Source organism: Phalangium opilio, unplaced genomic scaffold, assembly GCF_054372755.1.
Source record: "Phalangium opilio isolate 3A_F unplaced genomic scaffold, DU_Popi_V2 ptg000056l_1, whole genome shotgun sequence".
NCBI classification, from domain to species: Eukaryota; Metazoa; Arthropoda; class Arachnida; order Opiliones; family Phalangiidae; genus Phalangium; species Phalangium opilio.
The window spans coordinates 6646276-6666278 of record NW_028324175.1 but is presented as its reverse complement, the minus strand read 5'-3'; the positions used below and the strand labels follow the sequence as shown (position 1 = coordinate 6666278).

The 20003-nt window shown below is 37.5% G+C and overlaps 1 protein-coding gene and 2 long non-coding RNA genes across 14 annotated transcripts in view; 1 reads left to right on the top strand and 2 right to left on the bottom strand.

Annotated features, from left to right (window-relative positions):
* The window catches only part of LOC149668305 (DNA (cytosine-5)-methyltransferase 1.S-like), a 168715-nt gene extending 161705 nt beyond the window's left edge, over window positions 1-7010 (bottom strand). For 7 of the 12 annotated variants that reach the window (XM_089841213.1, XM_089841206.1, XM_089841207.1 and 4 more), the window contains exons 1-6: window positions 5993-6156; window positions 4943-5114; window positions 1918-2005; window positions 1549-1584; window positions 1380-1472; window positions 18-139 (exon numbers count right to left, since the gene is read on the bottom strand). In XM_089841213.1, the coding sequence (XP_089697339.1) occupies window positions 23-139; window positions 1380-1472; window positions 1549-1584; window positions 1918-2005; window positions 4943-5114; window positions 5993-6008 (522 nt within the window). In that variant the 5' untranslated portion in view covers window positions 6009-6156 and the 3' untranslated portion in view covers window positions 18-22. Of the gene's footprint in view, window positions 1-17; window positions 140-1379; window positions 1473-1548; window positions 1585-1917; window positions 2006-2743; window positions 2814-4942; window positions 5115-5992; window positions 6330-6397 lie in introns of those variants that run through there. The other 5 variants (XM_089841203.1, XM_089841204.1, XM_089841205.1 and 2 more) reach the window with 5 other exon arrangements.
* Window positions 1-15733, top strand: part of LOC149668303 (uncharacterized) — a 108796-nt gene extending 93063 nt beyond the window's left edge. Inside the window, exon 4 of the long non-coding RNA XR_016368044.1 lies at window positions 15310-15733. This is a non-coding gene — a long non-coding RNA (uncharacterized LOC149668303). The remainder of the gene's footprint in view (window positions 1-15309) is intronic.
* On the bottom strand, window positions 8076-9566 carry LOC149668304 (uncharacterized). Its single transcript, XR_016368045.1, has 2 exons — window positions 9506-9566; window positions 8076-8640 (listed from the first exon to the last, which is right to left on the bottom strand). It is a non-coding gene; the product is annotated as an uncharacterized LOC149668304 (long non-coding RNA).
* Window positions 15734-20003: the final 4270 nt, after the last annotated feature.

Below are 20003 nucleotides of genomic sequence, written 5' to 3'. Positions count from 1 at the left end.
TTCTAGGAGAAATTTACCTCAGCTAATGGGCGTGAAACATGATGTTACCATTTTCCTCGTAAAAATAAGCGCATTTTGCGATGAAATACGCGACTTTCGAATCGTCCGGTTCAACCAGGACAAAATCACCGGAATTTATCTGACAAAGAAATTATTTAGTTTAGATGATGGTAAAATAGTAAATAACTAAATCAGGGTTGCCACGGAATTTTCAGAACCAAATTCCCTGACTAATTTTCCAGGTTTTCCCTGACTTTTTCTGAGAATTTCCCCGACCTTTTTCTGAGATTTTCCCCGACCTTTTTCTGAGAATTTCCCCGACCTTTTTCTGAGATTTTCCCCGACCTTTTTCTGAGATTTTCCCCGACCTTTTACTGAGATTTTCCCCGACCTTTTACTGAGATTTTCCCCGACCTTTTTCTGAGATTTTCCCCGACCTTTTTCTGAGATTTTCCCCGACCTTTTTCTGAGATTTTCCCCGACCTTTTTCTGAGATTTTCCCCGACCTTTTTCTGAGATTTTCCCCGACCTTTTTCTGAGATTTTCCCCGACCTTTTTCTGAGATTTTCCCCGACCTTTTTCTGAGATTTTCCCCGACCTTTTTCTGAGATTTTCCCCGACCTTTTTCTGAGATTTTCCCCGACCTTTTTCTGAGATTTTCCCCGACCTTTTTCTGAGATTTTCCCCGACCTTTTTCTGAGATTTTCCCCGACCTTTTTCTGAGATTTTCCCCGACCTTTTTCTGAGATTTTCCCCGACCTTTTTCTGAGATTTTCCCCGACCTTTTTCTGAGATTTTCCCCGACCCTTTTCTGAGTTTTTCCCGACCTTTTTCTGAGATTTTCCCCGACCTTTTTCTGAGATTTTCCCCGACCTTTTTCTGAGATTTTCCCCGACCTTTTTCTGAGATTTTCCCCGACCTTTTTCTGAGATTTTCCCCGACCTTTTTCTGAGATTTTCCCCGACCTTTTTCTGAGATTTTCCCCGACCTTTTTCTGAGATTTTCCCCGACCTTTTTAGGCCGAAAAAGTAAGTGTTTACAGCACGTTTTAAGTGCTTATAATTAAATAAACTCTATGTACATTAAGTTTTCCAATGTATTTGTTGCACCAAAATGATTAAGAAACATTTTAACTATAAATAACAGCCCAAGAGATTTTTTAAAGGCATTTACTTTGTAAAAACAATTCTAGACATTTTTAAGGTTTGCTCTAGAGTTTTCTATGTTAAGAGAGGATGAGGAGAAACTTTCATTACTCTTTCAATAAAGACAAATTTTTTATATTCCCTGACTTTTCCGGCCCATTTTTAAATTCCCCGACTTTCCAGGTTTCCCCTGACCCCGTGACAGCCCTGTAAAATTAATGTAATTATACTAACAATTTCTCCTCGTACATTGATCCGCGAATAGTACTTCCTTTTGGATTTCGTCACAAATTTGGGCTTGCCAATGGGTTTAACAGTACCTTTACGCTTCAAATGAATAGGCAATAAAAAAAGTTATACTTCGACGTCAATAGAATATGAAGATTTACAAATTAGGAATCACCTTTTTCTCCTTGACATTTTTCTTCTTCGTGGGGCTCTTAACATTTTAAAAATAATGTTGTATTAATTTTTAAAGCGTCTATAAAGCAAGCGTGGAAGGATGGGAAAAAACTATTTGAAAAAATTCACAGGCACCACGTGAGTGACGTGACGCCAAGATACAAAGACTCAACGGAAGAATGAGACTGGACGCTTAGTCCTTGTTTCCGCGAGATTGCGGCGCCATTTCTTCGAACCCCCCCTTTCCCCAGTCACGTGCCTGTGACGTATTTCAAATAATATTTACAAAACCCTCCGATGCCTTCCTTACAGACCCTTCAACACAAACAAATCTAAACTCCAACAATTACTTTCTCAACAAAATACTTACTGCAGGTGGCAATTTACGACTTTGCTCTTCAGTATCACTACTTCCATTGCAATATTCATCTTCGTCCGCTATTGTCATGTTTGGGCACCTAATGATTTATATAAATTGTATCTCGTTCTATAAGATTGCCACACTAGCGAATAAATAGAACCCCCCCCCCCCGCGCGAGTACCGCCCACTACCCGTACAAGGTAACTTTCCTCCTGTACTACAGTTTTGGCTTAGCAAAGGCTAGTGGGCGGGATTTATAAGTGCACTTATAAATACCGCCCACAAATTCCTCCTGCCTTCGCCAAGCCAAAACTGGAGTTCGTAAGGAAAGTCAACTTGTAGGGGATCCGCTGGACCCGCGCGTTGCTTTAAGTCAATCGGGTACTCAAGAGGGAGGGGATATATAAACTTAAATCTATACTTTTTACTACTGTATTTTTCCACAAATATTGTTTTGACCTGATAAGTACCCGACGTATAAAAGCATCTAACAATTGGCACTTTGGCCAGGCCTAATTTTTCAAGGACCCGTGAAAAATCCGGGTACCGGACTCCAAAAGGAAATTTTTCAAGTACCCGAAAAAAAAAACCGGGGCACCCGACCCCAGTGGGAATTTTTCAAGTACCCGAAAAAAAATTCGAGAACCCGACCCCAGTGGGAATTTTTCAAGTACCCGAAAAAAAAAACCGGGGTACCCGACCCCAGTGGGAATTTTTCAAGTACCCGAAAAAAAATTCGAGAACCCGACCCCAGTGGGAAGTACCCGTACCTGGCTGAAAATTTAAAAATCACTACCCTCGAAGTAGCAAATAAATAATGTAGAACAATACACACTTTCGCTTTAAGCGAATTTAGTCATTTGCTTGCAATTTCCACATTCGCCACAGTCGGGTTGTTGGCAAAACTGCAAAGACACACGAGCATTAAGTAATCTTAACTATCTATGAGAAAGTGGTCGGTTCGTTCATTGCGCAAAGTCACCATTTGTAACTGAATTTGACCAAGTGTTTTATGTCTACATAGCTTAAATTAATACACTTAAACTTAATTGTCTTTGATGAAACTTGGAAAAAGCACACCTTGAATAGCTAGGTACTCGTTAATATAAAAGTATTCCGAAACGGAACTTCGCTGTAGTTTTTAAGTAATTCGATGGAGTGGACAACCAAAAACCCCATGCTTTCTCTATGGGACGCTAAGCCTAAGACAAAGGTGAACCATAGCTGTTAAGAACATCCTATTCTAAACCCATAACAGTTTATATTCAAGATTAAGCCATAATCATTCATATTTTTATTAAATTCGAAAGATGTTAAAAGAAAAAAGGTCTTCCAAAACAAAACGTAATCAAGGATAATTTAATGTTTAGTGTCTGTTTTCACACTTGGGCAACGAGGGGTAGCCTAATTAGTGAATTATAAAATTCCTTTGTGTAAATATGTAGGGATTAATCGCACAGCTGTCAATTTCTTCAGAGGTAACTGTCGGCAAAATCCCATTTAATTATTCTAGGTGGTTCGCAGCATTTTAAACCATAGCTTTGGTTTCAACACGAAATAAGCTTCCCCACCAATTCGATTTCTAATTAGAATCACAAGACGCACTAGCGTCGTAAGATTTTTATTACCGACTAGCTGTTACTCGCGGCGTCGCTCGCGTGTAATAAGAACTTCCATCAAAATCTTATAAAGAATGGGTAGATTTTGCTGATGACTAATATTTTAGTAGCACCCTAGGAGTGATGGCACTCGGCGTTGCCCGTCAGCCCGTCGGGACATTTTTTTTATTACTTTTCATTCGGACATTATTCCATAAAGAAGGGTTTTCAAGTTTTTGGCCGCCATTTAAAAAGATGGCAACAAATCGAACCCGAAAGACCATTCAGCTCGTCTAAAGGTTAAAGGAAGCCAGTGTAGTAAATATTTGTGAAATCGGTTGAAACGCGCGGAATTTGCTGCATAGGGAAGATTTTTTACATTTCTGGGCGCCATTTATTAAGATGGCGGCGGATTGGAAAAATCTTTCTTAGTACGCGCCTACTATTTATGAGTAACGTTCCTGCATATTTTCAGCCTTCTAGGGCAAGCGGTTTGGGCTGGACGTTAATTATCAGTCAGTCAGGACTTTGATTTATATAGATATAGATTTTATATTTCGAGGGAATTATTTTTAAGTCGGTTTCATCAGAAGGGGATAACAGAGGAAGTGTGACACTCTCTATCCTCTTAACACCTGAGTTATGTAAAGTCATCCTTCCCGGGCAAGGGAGCCCTTCTCGTTTGCTCTCCCGCTCATCAAACTTCAGATGGGCCTCTATAGCACCGTGCTATGGTGAATTCCATAATTGTTTGGTAATAAATCCCCAACACAAACCTCGATTGTCTTGACGTGGGAAAAGAATTTGCGCAAATGCACGCGTCTTGCCAAATAGTTAAACGATAGTAGAGTAATGATGAGGGAACTATTTATCGCGTATGTGATTCGGTTTAGTGACCTTGTACACTCCAAATGTAAAATGATGTTGGGAAGAATGACGTTACACTTACCACGCTTTGTGGTGGTACACTTCTCTCGAAGTATTATATACTTCTGGACTGGTTTCATACACAACCAGGGTTCGGTGCAGACGAAATTTTTATAATGAAAATACCTGACTTTTCCCTGGCCATATTAAGGACGCGTTTACCAAAGCCTACTTCATGGTCACACCTGCAGCCCATATTTATCATTGCTCAAAGCATTGTTAAGTTTCCCAAACAAAATCCCTGACGCCTCCAGCTTATCCCTGACCATTTAAAGGTGATTACCAAAGCCCACTTCATGATCACTGCTGTTTAATTTCCCAAACGAAGTCCCTGACACCTCCAGCTTATCCCTGACCATTTAAAGGTGATTACCAAAGCCCACTTCATGGTCACTGCTGTTTAATTTCCCAAACGAAGTCCCTGACCTTCTGTCCCATCAATGGCTTTAGAAAATCCCTGACTTAAGCCCGATTTTCCCCCATTCTACAGAAAAAAAGCGTTGACTCACCTCACAAATCGCACATCGTTTTTTTCGCAAATCGACCTTGGTCGGCTGAGATGGATCTTGAGAAATCTGTTTGGCAAAGAGGGTTTCGAATACGTGTCGAACAAGAGGAGTCGTCGTTGCCAGAGTATTGGAAGCTGGCTTCTTCGTGGGAACTTTGGGTCGCTTATTCTTACTATAACGCAAAGGGACAAATAAAATTCAAAATAAAACTCTCATGTAATAATAACAATAAAAAATTTAGACCATATCCTCCTCTACGCTATTAAGTAATCAGGGTTCATACTTCAACTTTTGGAAAACAAATTTCCCTGAGATTTCCAGGCTTTTCCCGTATATGGAGTATCCTATGGAGCAAATGTTAACGAAGGAGGGGAGGCTATAACACAATCAAAGAACATCCCCGTATCTCTAGTACAACCAGAGTTACGGGCCTCCATAGTATAGTGTAATGTTAATCCTATGGAGGGGATGTTCATGAACATTTTGTTTAATTACTCGGCCCCTGTTTGACGCAAATTTCCCTGATTTCCCTGAATTTTACTAAAAATTCTTAATTTCCCCGAGGTTTTTGTCAACTATTTATTTCCCTGATTTTTCTAGGTTTTCCCTGTTTTCCAGCCTTGTATGAACCCTGGTAATGTATTAATTCTGAGCCTGGGCAAATGCAAATTAAAAGCAAATCCGTTAGCGAGCTGATCCAGATTTAAATATGGATCACGGTAGCGGTAATCGGAATACGGATCATTTACGAGGTAAATTAAATATTTTAACTAAATTAATCAACTCCATATGACCTAGTCAAGATGACGAAGTTTTACCGCGAAGAGAAAGCCCACGTAAATGGTTTCCCGAAAACAGACAAACAGCGCCATCTAGGTAGGAAATGCGGACCAGTAAAACCTACACGTCGCCCTAAAATAACGCGATCCAATGCACAGCCCTTGAGGAGGCACATATTTGTAGTAGACTGCGTTTCGATCCCGACCCCCGATATCGCCGATCGATTCGATCGATTTTAAATGTAAATAAAATAAACAAATGACAACTGACCGTTTTTTATCAACATATGCTCCAGCCAAATTAACGAAGTTCCTGAGAGCCTCCGTTTCCAGAAGTGCTTCGTGCGCCTGATTACGATTTACATCAAGATCAACAATTTGATCAATAATGAACTGCGAGTGACGTAGGAGGGACTCTTCCGTAAATGGTTCTGAACCTTGAGGTGGCGTTGAAGATTGAATATGATTTAAGAGTTCCGAGTAGTCAGATTCGGGCTCCGAACCAACGAACTCGATGACTAGTTTGGCTAGATAGATTTTCTCTTTCATGACATCCATATACGGAGCGTACATTTCCATGGGCGTAACCAGGGCGTATTGAGCGCAAGCTAAAAAAGAAGGAAAATTGTATTGTCATTGGAATGCGTGAAACGAAATATGACCTTCAAATACTTACAAATGGTAATGCCAATAATGGCACTTTCTCCGCCATCATATGAAGTTATGAACCATTCAACTATTGGTCCAAGGTCCAGCGTCGCAATTCCTCCTATGGTAAATTATTACCCACAATAGGGACTTGGCAGTACTACGTCATGCAACGTCAGGCTACCTTCCACTAGTGCTAAAAAACATACCAGGAGGAGGGGCTTATATAGCTTTCATTCTGTTGAAAAACATACCATAATGGCGCTGGGGGCGGAGCTAAGCGTGAATTGCCAAGTCCCTATTAGAGGAAGTGTGATCAATTACCAATAAATTCAGTTTAATCGCTTTGGTAATTAACGAAACTTGGGGACTCGAACAGTCTGAGAAATAAGGACATTTTTTAAACTAGTCCTTGGGACCAGTGACCCCTCTAATGTCCGAAGTAATAAACTGGTTTCCAGAGTGGTCCCCGTCTTTGTTCTCCTATAGATTTGATGCAATCAATAAACTGGTCCCGAGGACCGGTATCCCCCCACTTTTTGAATTAAAAAACGAGTCCAAGTAATTAATAAACTGGTTTTGGACCAGAGGAAGGGGGAACACTATTTTACCCCGAAATTATTTTTGCCGAACTTTTGCCGAATTACCCCGAATTCTAAAATAGTAGAAAACTCCCATGCGTCGTCTGCTAAAACATCCTAAATGACTTCTGGCTTCGCCTTCGGCTTTTCGCGGTAAATTAGTGACCGTTTCGGCACTTTTCGGCACAAAAGAGTGGGGTAAAATATAAAAATACGGCCCCCACACTAAAAGTCGCAATTAAATCAAGCAATCATTCAAATCCATTTCAGAAACTAAATAAGCTTAACTAAACTACCCTCTCTCGCCCCAACGATTATTAATTTCAACTTAATTAAGTTTAATTAACGTAAAATTCGACCAAAAACGTACATTTTTGGGACAAAAATTAAAATAACTTTTAATTAAACTACATAATTAAGATTAAAACTAAGCTATAAGCTGGTAAATCCCCTTTTTTCCCATTTAACACTGAAATTAAATTATATTATCTCTATAATACATTAATATTCAGGAAATTACAAAGTTTGGGGTAAAATAGGGTTTTTTCGGCAAAATATTATGGGGTGAAATGAAAAAATATGCCAAGACTTTGAAGAAGCGCGAAATTCAAAAGTTTGGGGTAAAATAGGGTTTTTTCGGCAAGGATTGAATTTTCAATTAAACATTGATATCAATGTGAATTATTTATTGAATCTCAATTTATAAAATAAATCTACTATGGCCGACCACAATCCAACGTTAATTTCACTTAATTAAGTTTAATTAACGTAAAATTCGACCAAAAAGGTACATTTTTGGGACAAAAATTAAAATAACTTTTAATTAAACTACATAATTAAGATTAAAACTAAGCTATAAGCTGGTAAATCCCCTTTTTTCCGATTTAACACTGAAATTAATTTATATTATCTTTATAATAAATTAATATTCAGGAAATTCAAAAGTTTGGGGTAAAATAGGGTTTTTTCGGCAAGGATTGAATTTTCAATTAAATATTGATATTAATGTGAATAATTTATTCAATCTCAATTTATAAGCTAAATCTACTCTGCCGAACCACAATCCAACGTTAATTTCAACTTAATTAAGTATAATTAATGAGATATTAAAGCAAAACAACCATATTTTCTGAAAAAACACGAATAACTTTTATTGAAACTAAATAATTCATAATATAATTACACGAGTTGTTCGTCCAACCAATTTTTTCATTTAAAACTTAAATAAATTTACATTATCATTGAATAACATGGAAGGCGCGAATGTTCGGCAAAAGATAATTAGGGAAAAGTATTTATTGAAACTCATTTTATAAGCTAAAACAATACTGCGGAACCACATTTAAGTGTTAATTTCATATTCATTTGGCGTAATTAAAGAAGAATGAACCGAAAACAACCTTTTTCGGGTAAAATTCATGGATAACTTTTAGTTAGGGTAAAAGACTAAAATTATAACTACACGAGTAGTTCGTCTAATCTCAAATTGCCTATTTCACACTTAGCACTTCAATAAATTTACACTATCATCTAAATTCATGAAAAGGCGCGAAATTCCAAAATTCAGGTAGTTCGGCGAAAACTAAACTATACACTATAAATTAAACTAACACAATTGCGCTACACTACAACCTTAATTTTAGCTTTACTGAGCAAATTTAAGGTAAAATTCACCCTCAACGTCCATTTCCTGGCAAAAGAAAATATATACTGATGTTATTTTTAGAATGGTCTTAGTATATTACAATCATTGGGTGTTTTACAGAATTCTTTCTCTTTCAAACGCTTCTGGCCAAAAGTTCATGTTAGAAATTTATAAGATGCGATAAGTATGCGAAGGAATAAGTTGTAAACTAAAACTTCTGTACGTGTATTAATTGAACGTTAAGTACGTAATCATTTTAGCACTGTTAAAGGTAACTTGATCATCGAGGGATAATCACTAACACTTTCTGTTATTCTATTAAGGGTTATAATACTTGTGAGTAATCAGTTTAGCATTGTTAAAGCTAAAACCTCGTTTTTAGAATGGCCTTACGGGTAATCATTTTAGCAATGTTAAGGGTAGCGCATCGAGGGGCTACTCACTCAATCTTTCTCTTTGCGTCGCACTATTACAATTATAACATAAATAAATTTATTGAAATACTAGTCGTTATCCGCTCGCGTGTAATAAAAACTTCCATCAAAAGGATATAAAGAATGGGTAGATTTTACTGATGACTAATATTTTTGAAGCACCGTAGGAGCGAAGGCACTCGGCGTTGCCCGTCAGCCCGTGGGAACATTTTTTCTTACTTTTCACGCGGGCATTATTCTATGAAGAAGGGTTTTTAAGTTTTTAGCCGCCATTTAAAACGATGGCAACAAATCAAACCCAAAAGACCATTCAGCCCATCTATAGGTTAAAGGAAACCAATGTACTAAATATTTTTGAAATCGGTTGAAACGCGCAGACTTTGTTGCATGGAGAAAAGTTTTTACATTTCTGGGCGCCATTTTTTAAGATGGCGGCGGATTGGAAAAATATTTCTTAGTACGCGCCTACTACTTACGAGTAACGTTCCTGCAAATTTTCAGCCTTCTGGGGCAAGCGGTTTTGGGCTGGGCGTTGATTATCAGTCAGTCAGGACTTTGATTTATATAGATATAGATATGGATTGCGGGTAATCATTTTAGCAGAGTTAAAAGTAGCCCATCGAGGGGCTATTCACATAAATTTTATGTACGCCTGTTATGTACGCGTGGAGAGAGTTGTCTCTCTTTTAAAAATACAACAAGATGGCCCATGGGCTGGGCTCATAATAGTAGCCACATCGTACCGTACTTAACAGACGTACATAAAATGTATGTGAATAGCCCCCTCGATGGGCTACTTTTAACTCTGCTAAAATGATTACCCGCAATCCATATCTATATCTATATAAATCAAAGTCCTGACTGACTGATAATCAACGCCCAGCCCAAAACCGCTTGCCCCAGAAGGCTGAAAATTTGCAGGAACGTTACTCGTAAGTAGTAGGCGCGTACTAAGAAATATTTTTCCAATCCGCCGCCATCTTGAAAAATGGCGCCCAGAAATGTAAAAACTTTTCTCCATGCAACAAAGTCTGCGCGTTTCAACCGATTTCAAAAATATTTAGTACATTGGTTTCCTTTAACCTATAGATGGGCTGAATGGTCTTTTGGGTTCGATTTGTTGCCATCGTTTTAAATGGCGGCTAAAAACTTAAAAACCCTTCTTCATAGAATAATGTCCGCGTGAAAAGTAAGAAAAAATGTTCCCACGGGCTGACGGGCAACGCCGAGTGCCTTCGCTCCTACGGTGCTTCAAAAATATTAGTCATCAGTAAAATCTACCCATTCTTTATATCCTTTTGATGGAAGTTTTTATTACACGCGAGCGGGTAACGACTAGTATTTCAATAAATTTATTTATGTTATAATTGTAATAGTGCGACGCAAAGAGAAAGATTGAGTGAGTAGCCCCTCGATGCGCTACCCTTAACATTGCTAAAATGATTACCCGTAAGGCCATTCTAAAAACGAGGTTTTAGCTTTAACAATGCTAAACTGATTACTCACAAGTATTATAACCCTTAATAGAATAACAGAAAGTGTTAGTGATTATCCCTCGATGATCGAGTTACCTTTAACAGTGCTAAAATGATTACGTACTTAACGTTCAATTAATACACCTACAGAAGTTTTAGTTTACAACTTATTCCTTCGCATACTTATCGCATCTTATAAATTTCTAACATGAACTTTTGGCCAGAAGCCTTTGAAAGAGAAAGAATTCTGTAAAACACCCAATGATTGTAATATACTAAGACCATTCTAAAAATAACATCAGTATATATTTTCTTTTGCCAGGAAATGGACGTTGAGGGTGAATTTTACCTTAAATTTGCTCAGTAAAGCTAAAATTAAGGTTGTAGTGTAGCGCAATTGTGTTAGTTTAATTTATAGTGTATAGTTTAGTTTTCGCCGAACTACCTGAATTTTGGAATTTCGCGCCTTTTCATGAATTTAGATGATAGTGTAAATTTATTGAAGTGCTAAGTGTGCAATAGGCAATTTGAGATTAGACGAACTACTCGTGTAGTTATAATTTTAGTCTTTTACCCTAACTAAAAGTTATCCATGAATTTTACCCGAAAAAGGTTGTTTTCGGTTCATTCTTCTTTAATTACGCCAAATGAATATGAAATTAACACTTAAATGTGGTTCCGCAGTATTGTTTTAGCTTGTAAAATGAGTTTCAATAAATACTTTTCCCTAATTATCTTTTGCCGAACATTCGCGCCTTCCATGTTATTCAATGATAATGTAAATTTATTTAAGTTTTAAATGAAAAAATTGGTTGGACGAACAACTCGTGTAATTATATTATGAATTATTTAGTTTCAATAAAAGTTATTCGTGTTTTTTCAGAAAATATGGTTGTTTTGCTTTAATATCTCATTAATTATACTTAATTAAGTTGAAATTAACGTTGGATTGTGGTTCGGCAGAGTAGATTTAGCTTATAAATTGAGATTGAATAAATTATTCACATTAATATCAATATTTAATTGAAAATTCAATCCTTGCCGAAAAAACCCTATTTTACCCCAAACTTTTGAATTTCGCGCTTCTTCAAAGACGACTGATAATACTTAATAATGAACGTTTCAGTTATTGAGTTAATTATGTTTAAGACATAAAAATGGTTTCTCTGACGTAGCTACAAATTATCTCCCAAACTTTTCTGAAGTATCCGTTTTTCTTTTTCGTAGGTTCAATCTTGTCGAGAAGGTAACCAAAATGCTAGCTGAATCCCAGAAAACCTTGGTCCTTTTCAGATAAGCCAATCTTCGCCCATGTGTCCATGGGCGAAGAACATGGGCGAAGATTGGCTTTTCTGAACAGGACCAATTGGATAGACTGCAAAACATCTTCAATTATCACGAAGACTTGCAACGTCAAATTGTAAACCATGAGGAAGATCTGCATCTTCGAATGGAAACCTTCGTTAACGAGTTAAAAACCGAGTACATTAATCTCTGCCTACAATTAAAAGTGGACCATGACTATGATGTTAACGGCATGGGAAACATGGGACTGCTACAACAGGAGTCCCATTTGAAAGGAAGATTTGAAACGCTTTTGAAGAGAAAGTACGAACGTTTGGAGCGACTAAATAGTTTGCTGACGAAGGAACGAGAACTATGCCAGCTTCTCAGCTGCAGTCCTGGCTGTTCCACTATCAATTGAAGAATTGATAATGGAACAGCCAGAACTGGAGACGAGGATGCAGATGAAGCGAATGTTCCATCCGAAGAGCAGTTGAATGAAATAAAACAACATATCCTGATGTTACAAGATGAAAAGGTAAAAACATTTTTATGAACTCGAGGTATTCGTTGATTAGTTCCATACTTTCTATCATTGTATTCGTTGATTAAACTCTACCAGAATATCTTCTATGATTAAATGACAAAATCCAAAAGATAATGTCGCCATCTAGTATTTAACGAGTTTTATAAAAACTGTGGTCATCTCGATTAGTAAATCTAGTTCAATCAATTATAGTACTCGTATTGATACTCGATCCATACCCATAGTATTTAAAAAAAATTGTCTTAAGGTTTCAAATATCTGCCATACCCTAATAGTTTAAGCGTGTCTCGTCTTTGGTTTAGTTCAAAAAATGCAACTAGATGGTTCCCATAGTCGAGGGGAGGAAATGAATGGCATGCCAAGCTTAGCAATGGCTAGTTTTAGCTCCGCCCTCGTTGACGAGTTCTGATTGCTCCCTGCCTTTCCCAAAATTGGTGCATGGAGCAGCATTAGCCAGTATTTTAGGGGCGCCAGACCAATAAACACATGTGGACTGGAATGGAGATATGGCGCGTGGTTCTTTAAGGTTAGAGAGTCTCCAGCGCCACCCCGCGACCAATATTGACAACTTTTTCGACTCAACCATAGCCATAATATAAGGCTTATGAGTCGAATTAAGTTTCGGAAGTCTCCCGCTAGGGGCGCTGCCGACAGGCGATGCCATTAGAAGAACGGGTTTTTCAGCTTATCATTTTTGCAGTCCATCTGTGTTTAATGGTCTTTGGTGGAGCCATAGCCGACTTGTATTAATAAAGGGCTATAGGTAGGAAGTTACCCATGGGGCGGCATACCGTTTTTTTAGTGACCACTAGATGTCGTTCTTAGGGGGAAAATTTTGTGGCGGGAACTTCAAAATGAATGAAAATTCCAGTAGAAGAAAGCTTATTTTTGTCTTGAGGTTGGTTTTTTTTTTTGAATAAAGTAAGGCAGTTTTTCTAGAAGTAATAAATTTACTTGATAACAATATATTTGTCTTTGTCTCATTTAAAGTGCGTTTATAGTCTGTCAAACGAAAGAAGAGCCCTGAGAAATTTGTCCAAATTGGTGTCGCCACCATCGACCCCATAGTACTTTATCAACTTGTTTTGTTTTGTCAATAGTCGTCTGTAATATAGTCTGCTATAAACAGATAGGCTTAATCGCAATAGAACCAATAAATTTTGCTATATATATTTAATATGTTTATGTTTCAAGATTTTACGATCATCGAGTATTAAAGAATAAAAAACTAAATTAACGACAAGACACCAGTTTTATCTTTGTTGAACTAGCATTGCAATATATTTTAATGACATAAGTTAAAGTACTTGTCCATGAGTAGTTCAGCATCAAAGCGTCTTCAGTCCACGTTTTCATCAGAGTCTTCGCTGTCTTCTTGCATATTAATTTTAACAGGTTCAATTGTGGTTTCGATGATGGGATCTTTTTCCCAATACTCATGCATTATATTCTCGACGTGCTCTATTGCCTTACGCCAATTCTCTGGTGTCACACCTTCAATGGCCCTCAATTTTGCATCTTTGACCGTCGAGAGTTTGAAACCAGAATTCTTCTTCGCAACGTCGTTCTTCACTTGTGCCCATATTAGTTCAATCGGGTTAAACTGGCAATGGTACGGTGGAATCCTCACTACCGTGTGACCTCTACTTTTAGCAACCTCGTCAATTTCGTACTTCAGGGTTCTGGACTTGTGACGCTTTATTATTTCATAAATTTCACATCGAGAATATAATGCATGAGTATTGGGAAAAAGATCCCATCATCGAAACCACAATTGAACCTCTTAAAATTAATATGCAAGAAGACAGCGAAGACTCTGATGAAAACGTGGACTGAAGACGCTTTGATGCTGAACTACTTAGCCTTATGGACAAATACTTTAACTTATGTCATTAAAATATATTGCAATGCTAGTTCAACAAAGATAAAACTGGTGTCTTGTCGGTTATTTAGTTTTTTATTCTTTAATACTCGATGATCGTAAAAAATCATGAAACATAAACATATTAAATATATATAGGAAAATTTATTGGTTCTATTGCGATTAAGCCTATCTGTTTATAGCAGACTATATTACAGACGACTATTGACAAAACAAAACAAGTTGATAAAGTACTATGGGGTCGATGGTGGCGACACCAATTTGGACAAATTTCTCAGGGCTCTTCTTTCGTTTGACAGACTATAGTTTTCGTTCAAATTTGGCCTGAGATTGATATCATGAGTGCTTATAAATTATCATTTTCAAATAAGGAAAAATATTTACTCTGAAAATTCTTCTAGACATTAAAACTTAAGATTTGGGGGGAAAAGGCGCTACGCGTTGTCGTTGAGTCATATTTTACGCTTAGTTTCGTAAATTAGCTATTTAATTAAAATCGGACTGATTCGCCTCGCAAATGCTATTTTGAAGGACAAGGCCACGAACTTCACGAATCAAGAAATACTAGTTAACACTAGAGTCCATTCTGTTATTAGTTGTGCCTGCCAATATGCCTACTGCCTTACTTTAATATGTATCAAAGCTAGAAAGGAGACTCTTGTCAATGGGTTTAAGAGAAAAGGAAAGCGCCCGCGGCCCCATTGTGTGAGAGACTCACTGAGGGGACGCATCACGTGGGGTTACGTGCGAAAAAAGAATTTCGTACGAAGCTTCTGAAGACAAACAACGCTAAAGTCCGCTTTTAAATTGGAGCCCTACCACTTACCAACTCCAATTTTATCTCAGAAAAACATTTCCAACTCCTGGAGTTCCCATCGCTTAAACGCGGAACCCAGCGGGTTTCGGAGTTCTTCCACGGAGTTGCAGCTCTCTACACACTCTCTCCTCCCTTGTTTGACAAATAAGGGCATAAAGTTCAAAGTGGGAGTGGGGGACCTTCCCTAAAGTCACCGTGGTTGACGTAGGGACTTTCATTATAGTTCCAAAAGTCCCCGTCTGACGTATTCCTCTTCTTTACTCGTTCATAATTAGATTCAATCAAAATTTTGGTGTAATGGGTGTATTGGATCGCTTACACGGAACTGACTCTGGTTTCCGAGCCAGCAGCGTTTATCAGCGCCATATTATGTTGTTAAGTTTAGTTCCTTTGAAACAACTTTACCCTGATAATATTAAAGAGAAAGCAATTCCCACTAAGAAAACTGAATAAGCATATTTACCAAAAAAAAAAAATGTAACGAATAACTTAGCAGCTTTAAGCGCAGTATTGAAACCCTGTCGGTATTATTTTAATTAATATATAGTATTATGAATATTGCTAGAACTTTTAAAATTGTGGGAGAATATTTCCCCTTTTATTTAGCATAGTTAAAATCGCAAATGCTGCTATACCTATAGTGATGTAACTCATTCAGTTTTAAATTATTGTAAGTGTACATTAAAAATTAATATTTCGTTAAATTACGTTTTTTGTTAAATTTCAAACTTGTTAGTTGCTTTATGCTAGCTCAAAAGATCAGTTCTAACCAAAACGATTATTCGGCCAAGTGGCCGATTCTGGCCGAAGCCGATTCTTGACCGATGCATCGTTGCATCCCTATTATTTCGATATTTTAATATTAGTAAGTCAAGGTTACGAAAAAAATTGTTTTTGCAATTTTCCTTAATTATACCACTAGTCGGTTTCAACTAGAGAGCTGCAACTCCGTGGAAGAACTCCGAAACCCGCTGGGTTCCGCGTTTAAGCGATGGGAACTCCAGGAGTTGGAAATGTTTTTCTGAGATAAAATTGGAGTTGGGTGGCAGTGGAAGTTTTCGTGTGCGGAGTTGGGAGGCAATGGGAATAATGATAATTATAATTGCGGAGTTGGGAGGCATTGGAAAATTATCTTAAAACATGGAAATCTACGGAGTTGGAAAACTTAAGTCTGGTAAGTGGTAGGTCTCCAATTTAAAAGCGGACTTTAGCGTTGTTTGTCTTCAGATGCTTCGTACGAAATTATTTTTACACCCGTTACCCACCGTGACACGTCCCCTCAGTGAGTCTCTCACACAGTGGGGCCGCGGGCTCTTTCCTTTTCTCTTAAACCCATTGACAAGAGTCTCCTTTCTAGCTTTGAGGCATATTATAGTAAGGCAGTAGGCATATTGGCAGGCACAACTAATAACAGAATGGACTCTAGTGTTAGTATTTCTTGATTTGTGAGGTTCATGGTCTTTTCCTTCAAAATAGCATTTGCGAAGCGAATCAGTCCGATTTTAATTAAATAGCTAATTTAAGAAACTAAGCGTAAAATATGATTCAACGACAACGCGTAGCGCCTTTTCCCCCCAAATCTTAAGTTTTAATGTCTAGAAGAATTTTATGAGTAAATATTTTTCCTTATTTGAAAATCATAATTTATAAGTACTCGTGATATCAATCTCAGGCCAAATTTGAAAGAAAACTAATGAGCTACAACTTTCTAGTTTTCCAATTCTAAAGAGTGAAGAAATCTTCCAAAGACTAGAAACTAGAAAGATTTTAATGGACGAAGCTAGGAGTTTAAGAAATTTTAATTTTCATGGAAGGAATTGGGAGGAGTTTAAGAAATTTTATTTTTCATGGAAGGAATTGGGAGGAGTTTAAGAAATTTTACTTTTATGGAAGGAGTTGGGAGGAGTTTAAGAAATTTTAATTTTCATGGAAGGAGTTGGGAGGAGTTTTACATTTCGCTTGGCGGAGTTCTGCGGAGTTGAAACTTTTGATTATGGCATTGGGAGGAATTGGAGTCATTGTTGCGTATTGCCTTGGAGTTGGAAGGAGTTGGAGTTTAATATTTTCATTTTGCAGCTCTCTAGACACTTTCGATTTTTTTAAGGGTCTTTGAATTTCTTTCTCTTTTTAGCCACATCGTTGTATACGATAGGCTCTTAGTTTGACCCCAGCCGTAATAGTAGTAGTAGTTGTGACCGGAGTTTTCGCCTGCGCTTTCGCTATCGTTAGTTTTTAGCTTAAAAGGAACTCCATTCACTCATTAGGGTAAGGTTAAGAGGGGTTATCCACTCATTAGGGTAGGGTATAGAGGGACTATTCACTCGTACGATGACCTTGGGCCGTCTTGTTTATTATCATCTTGTTGCATAGTCGTCAAATAGTGGCGTTTCCAAGGCAGTAAAAATGTATTTAAAACGCTTTCATTAAAAAGCGACATTAATAGAAATTAAACTACATAGCATTTTTGGGGTCGCTTAATTCGATAAATAGCGTCGTTTGAATTGTAAATACGAAACCCGCGGTTGGGCTAAATTCATTAAAAACATTAGACAATGTGACCATCTTCATGGACAACGCGTCATATCATTCAGTTATTGTGGACAAAGCACCTACCATAGCAACCCGTAAAGGCGACATGCAGAAATGGCTGGATGACCGCGATATTCCCTATGATAAAACCTTACTCAAAGCGGAACTTTATGAAATAATAAAGCGTCACAAGTCCAGAACCCTGAAGTACGAAATTGACGAGGTTGCTAAAAGTAGAGGTCACACGGTAGTGAGAATTCCACCGTACCATTGCCAGTTTAACCCTATTGAACTAATATGGGCACAAGTGAAGAACGACGTTGCGAAGCAGAATTCTGGTTTCAAACTCTCGACGGTCAAAGATGCAACATTGAGGGCCATTGAACGTGTGACACCAGAGAATTGGCGTAAGGCAATAGAGCACGTCGAGAATATAATGCATGAGTATTGGGAAAAAGATCCCATCATCGAAACCACAATTGAACCTCTTATAATTAATATGCAAGAAGACAGCGAAAACTCTGATGAAGACGTGGACTGAAGACGCTTTGATGCTGAACTACTTAGACTTATGGACAAGTACTTTAACTAATGTCATTAAAATATATTGCAATGCTAGTTCAATAAAGATAAAACTGGTGTCTTGTCGTTAATTTTGTTTTATATTCTTTAATATTCAATGATTGTAAAAACCATGAAACATAAACATATTAAATATATATTGCAAAATGTATTGGTTCTATTGCGATTAAGCCTATCTGTTTATAGCAGACTATATTACAGACGACTATTGACAAAACAAAACAAGTTGATAAAGTACTATGGGGTCGATGGTGGCGACACCAATTTGGACAAATTTCTCAGGGCTCTTCTTTCGTTTGACAGACTAATAAATCTAAATTTCCAAAAATTATTAAAGAGGTATCCGCTGGAATTCAAACGTCAACAATAGCTATGTTTCAAATGATTTTAGGAATAACGTTTCTTAAAACGACTTAACAATAATTAAGGTAAATTAATGACGATCAAAATAATTAATATCAATTATATTTATTTAATTATTTAAGAAAAACCTCTTAAATGCGTGTCGACTCGGAGAGGTTTATTTTGGTTTCCCAACTTGTTTTCGAAACATCGCATTTATACCCGTTTTCTTTAAAATTTTGAATCATAACGTGTGAAATGCGCACCAAATTTCTCATATCGATTAAAATTAATTACCAATTGCAGTTTGGCGCTTTGTGGGTTTAAAAAAGTGTCCTTGTATCGCCAAGGAGACGTTTTCTAAGGACTCCGAAAAACAAAACTCGTTCTTGGATAATAATACAGATAAGCTAAGCAATCTGGTAAACAATTCTTCCAAAATTTAGTGGAGAAACGGAATCAAACTATATCCACAGCCCTCTAAAGTGGTTTTTACCAAAAATTGAAATTTCTAAACTTAAAAATGTGACATTGTGTTGCCAGTAGAAATAAATTTCTTACGTGAGAGCTAAAATCACATTCTTCTAAAATGTATCGTCAAGGAAGATGGAGATAGGGAAGTTTGGTCAGTATAGGAATCTCTCTTCACGAAATAAAGCAAGTCACATGACTTATATTCGGCGTTAGTTTGAACTGCGCAGGAAATCGGTAGTGTCGCCTATCCTCAGCACGATTCGCGAGAAAAGTGCGGCGCGTGCGCACATGCACATCACGCCGAAAACGGGATTTTTGGGCGACCGGAGTTATAGCGTTACACGAAACTTCCCTATCTCTATCTTCCTTGGTAACGTTTTCCAATTATTTTTCTTGGTTTGCGTTGTTGTTATTATTATTTTTAAGATTATTTTTCTATTGGTAATAGCATAAGTTTATAAGATATGTTCCGTAAGTATGTCACTACCTATACTTCGAAAAATGCTAGAGACTTACAGCTCGAGCTAGTTCGAGAACGACGGAAGCGAGAATTGCAAACTACACTCGGTTAATTTTGCAGTGAATCTTCCAATTTAGCCTGTACTAAGCCTTAGACAGCGCCCCATCAGGCGTCGCTTTACCTCGAATTTATGACGTTTCACCTACGTCACATCATGACAAGTTCTCAGTAATCAGTGACAAAGTCTGCACCAAGCCTTCGACAGCGCCTCACGAAGCGTCGATTTACTAGAATCTATGACAGTTCACCTACGTCACTTCTCTCAGTAACCAGTGACAAACTTATGGAACATATCTCATGAACTTATGGTAATAGTAAATATATGGTATATTCTAAGGGAGCGGTAGCTCCCTTAGATAAGGCCTGATGACGGCTTTAATGTATAAGGAAGGTTTTTGGATTGGTTTTAACTTTTCTCGTATTAAGTTTACTGTTTCGAAATTTTCCTACTGAACTAAAATCCGGGCCCTTAATATGTGGTAAAAATTTCAAGATGATCCACCTAATACTTTATTTTATAAA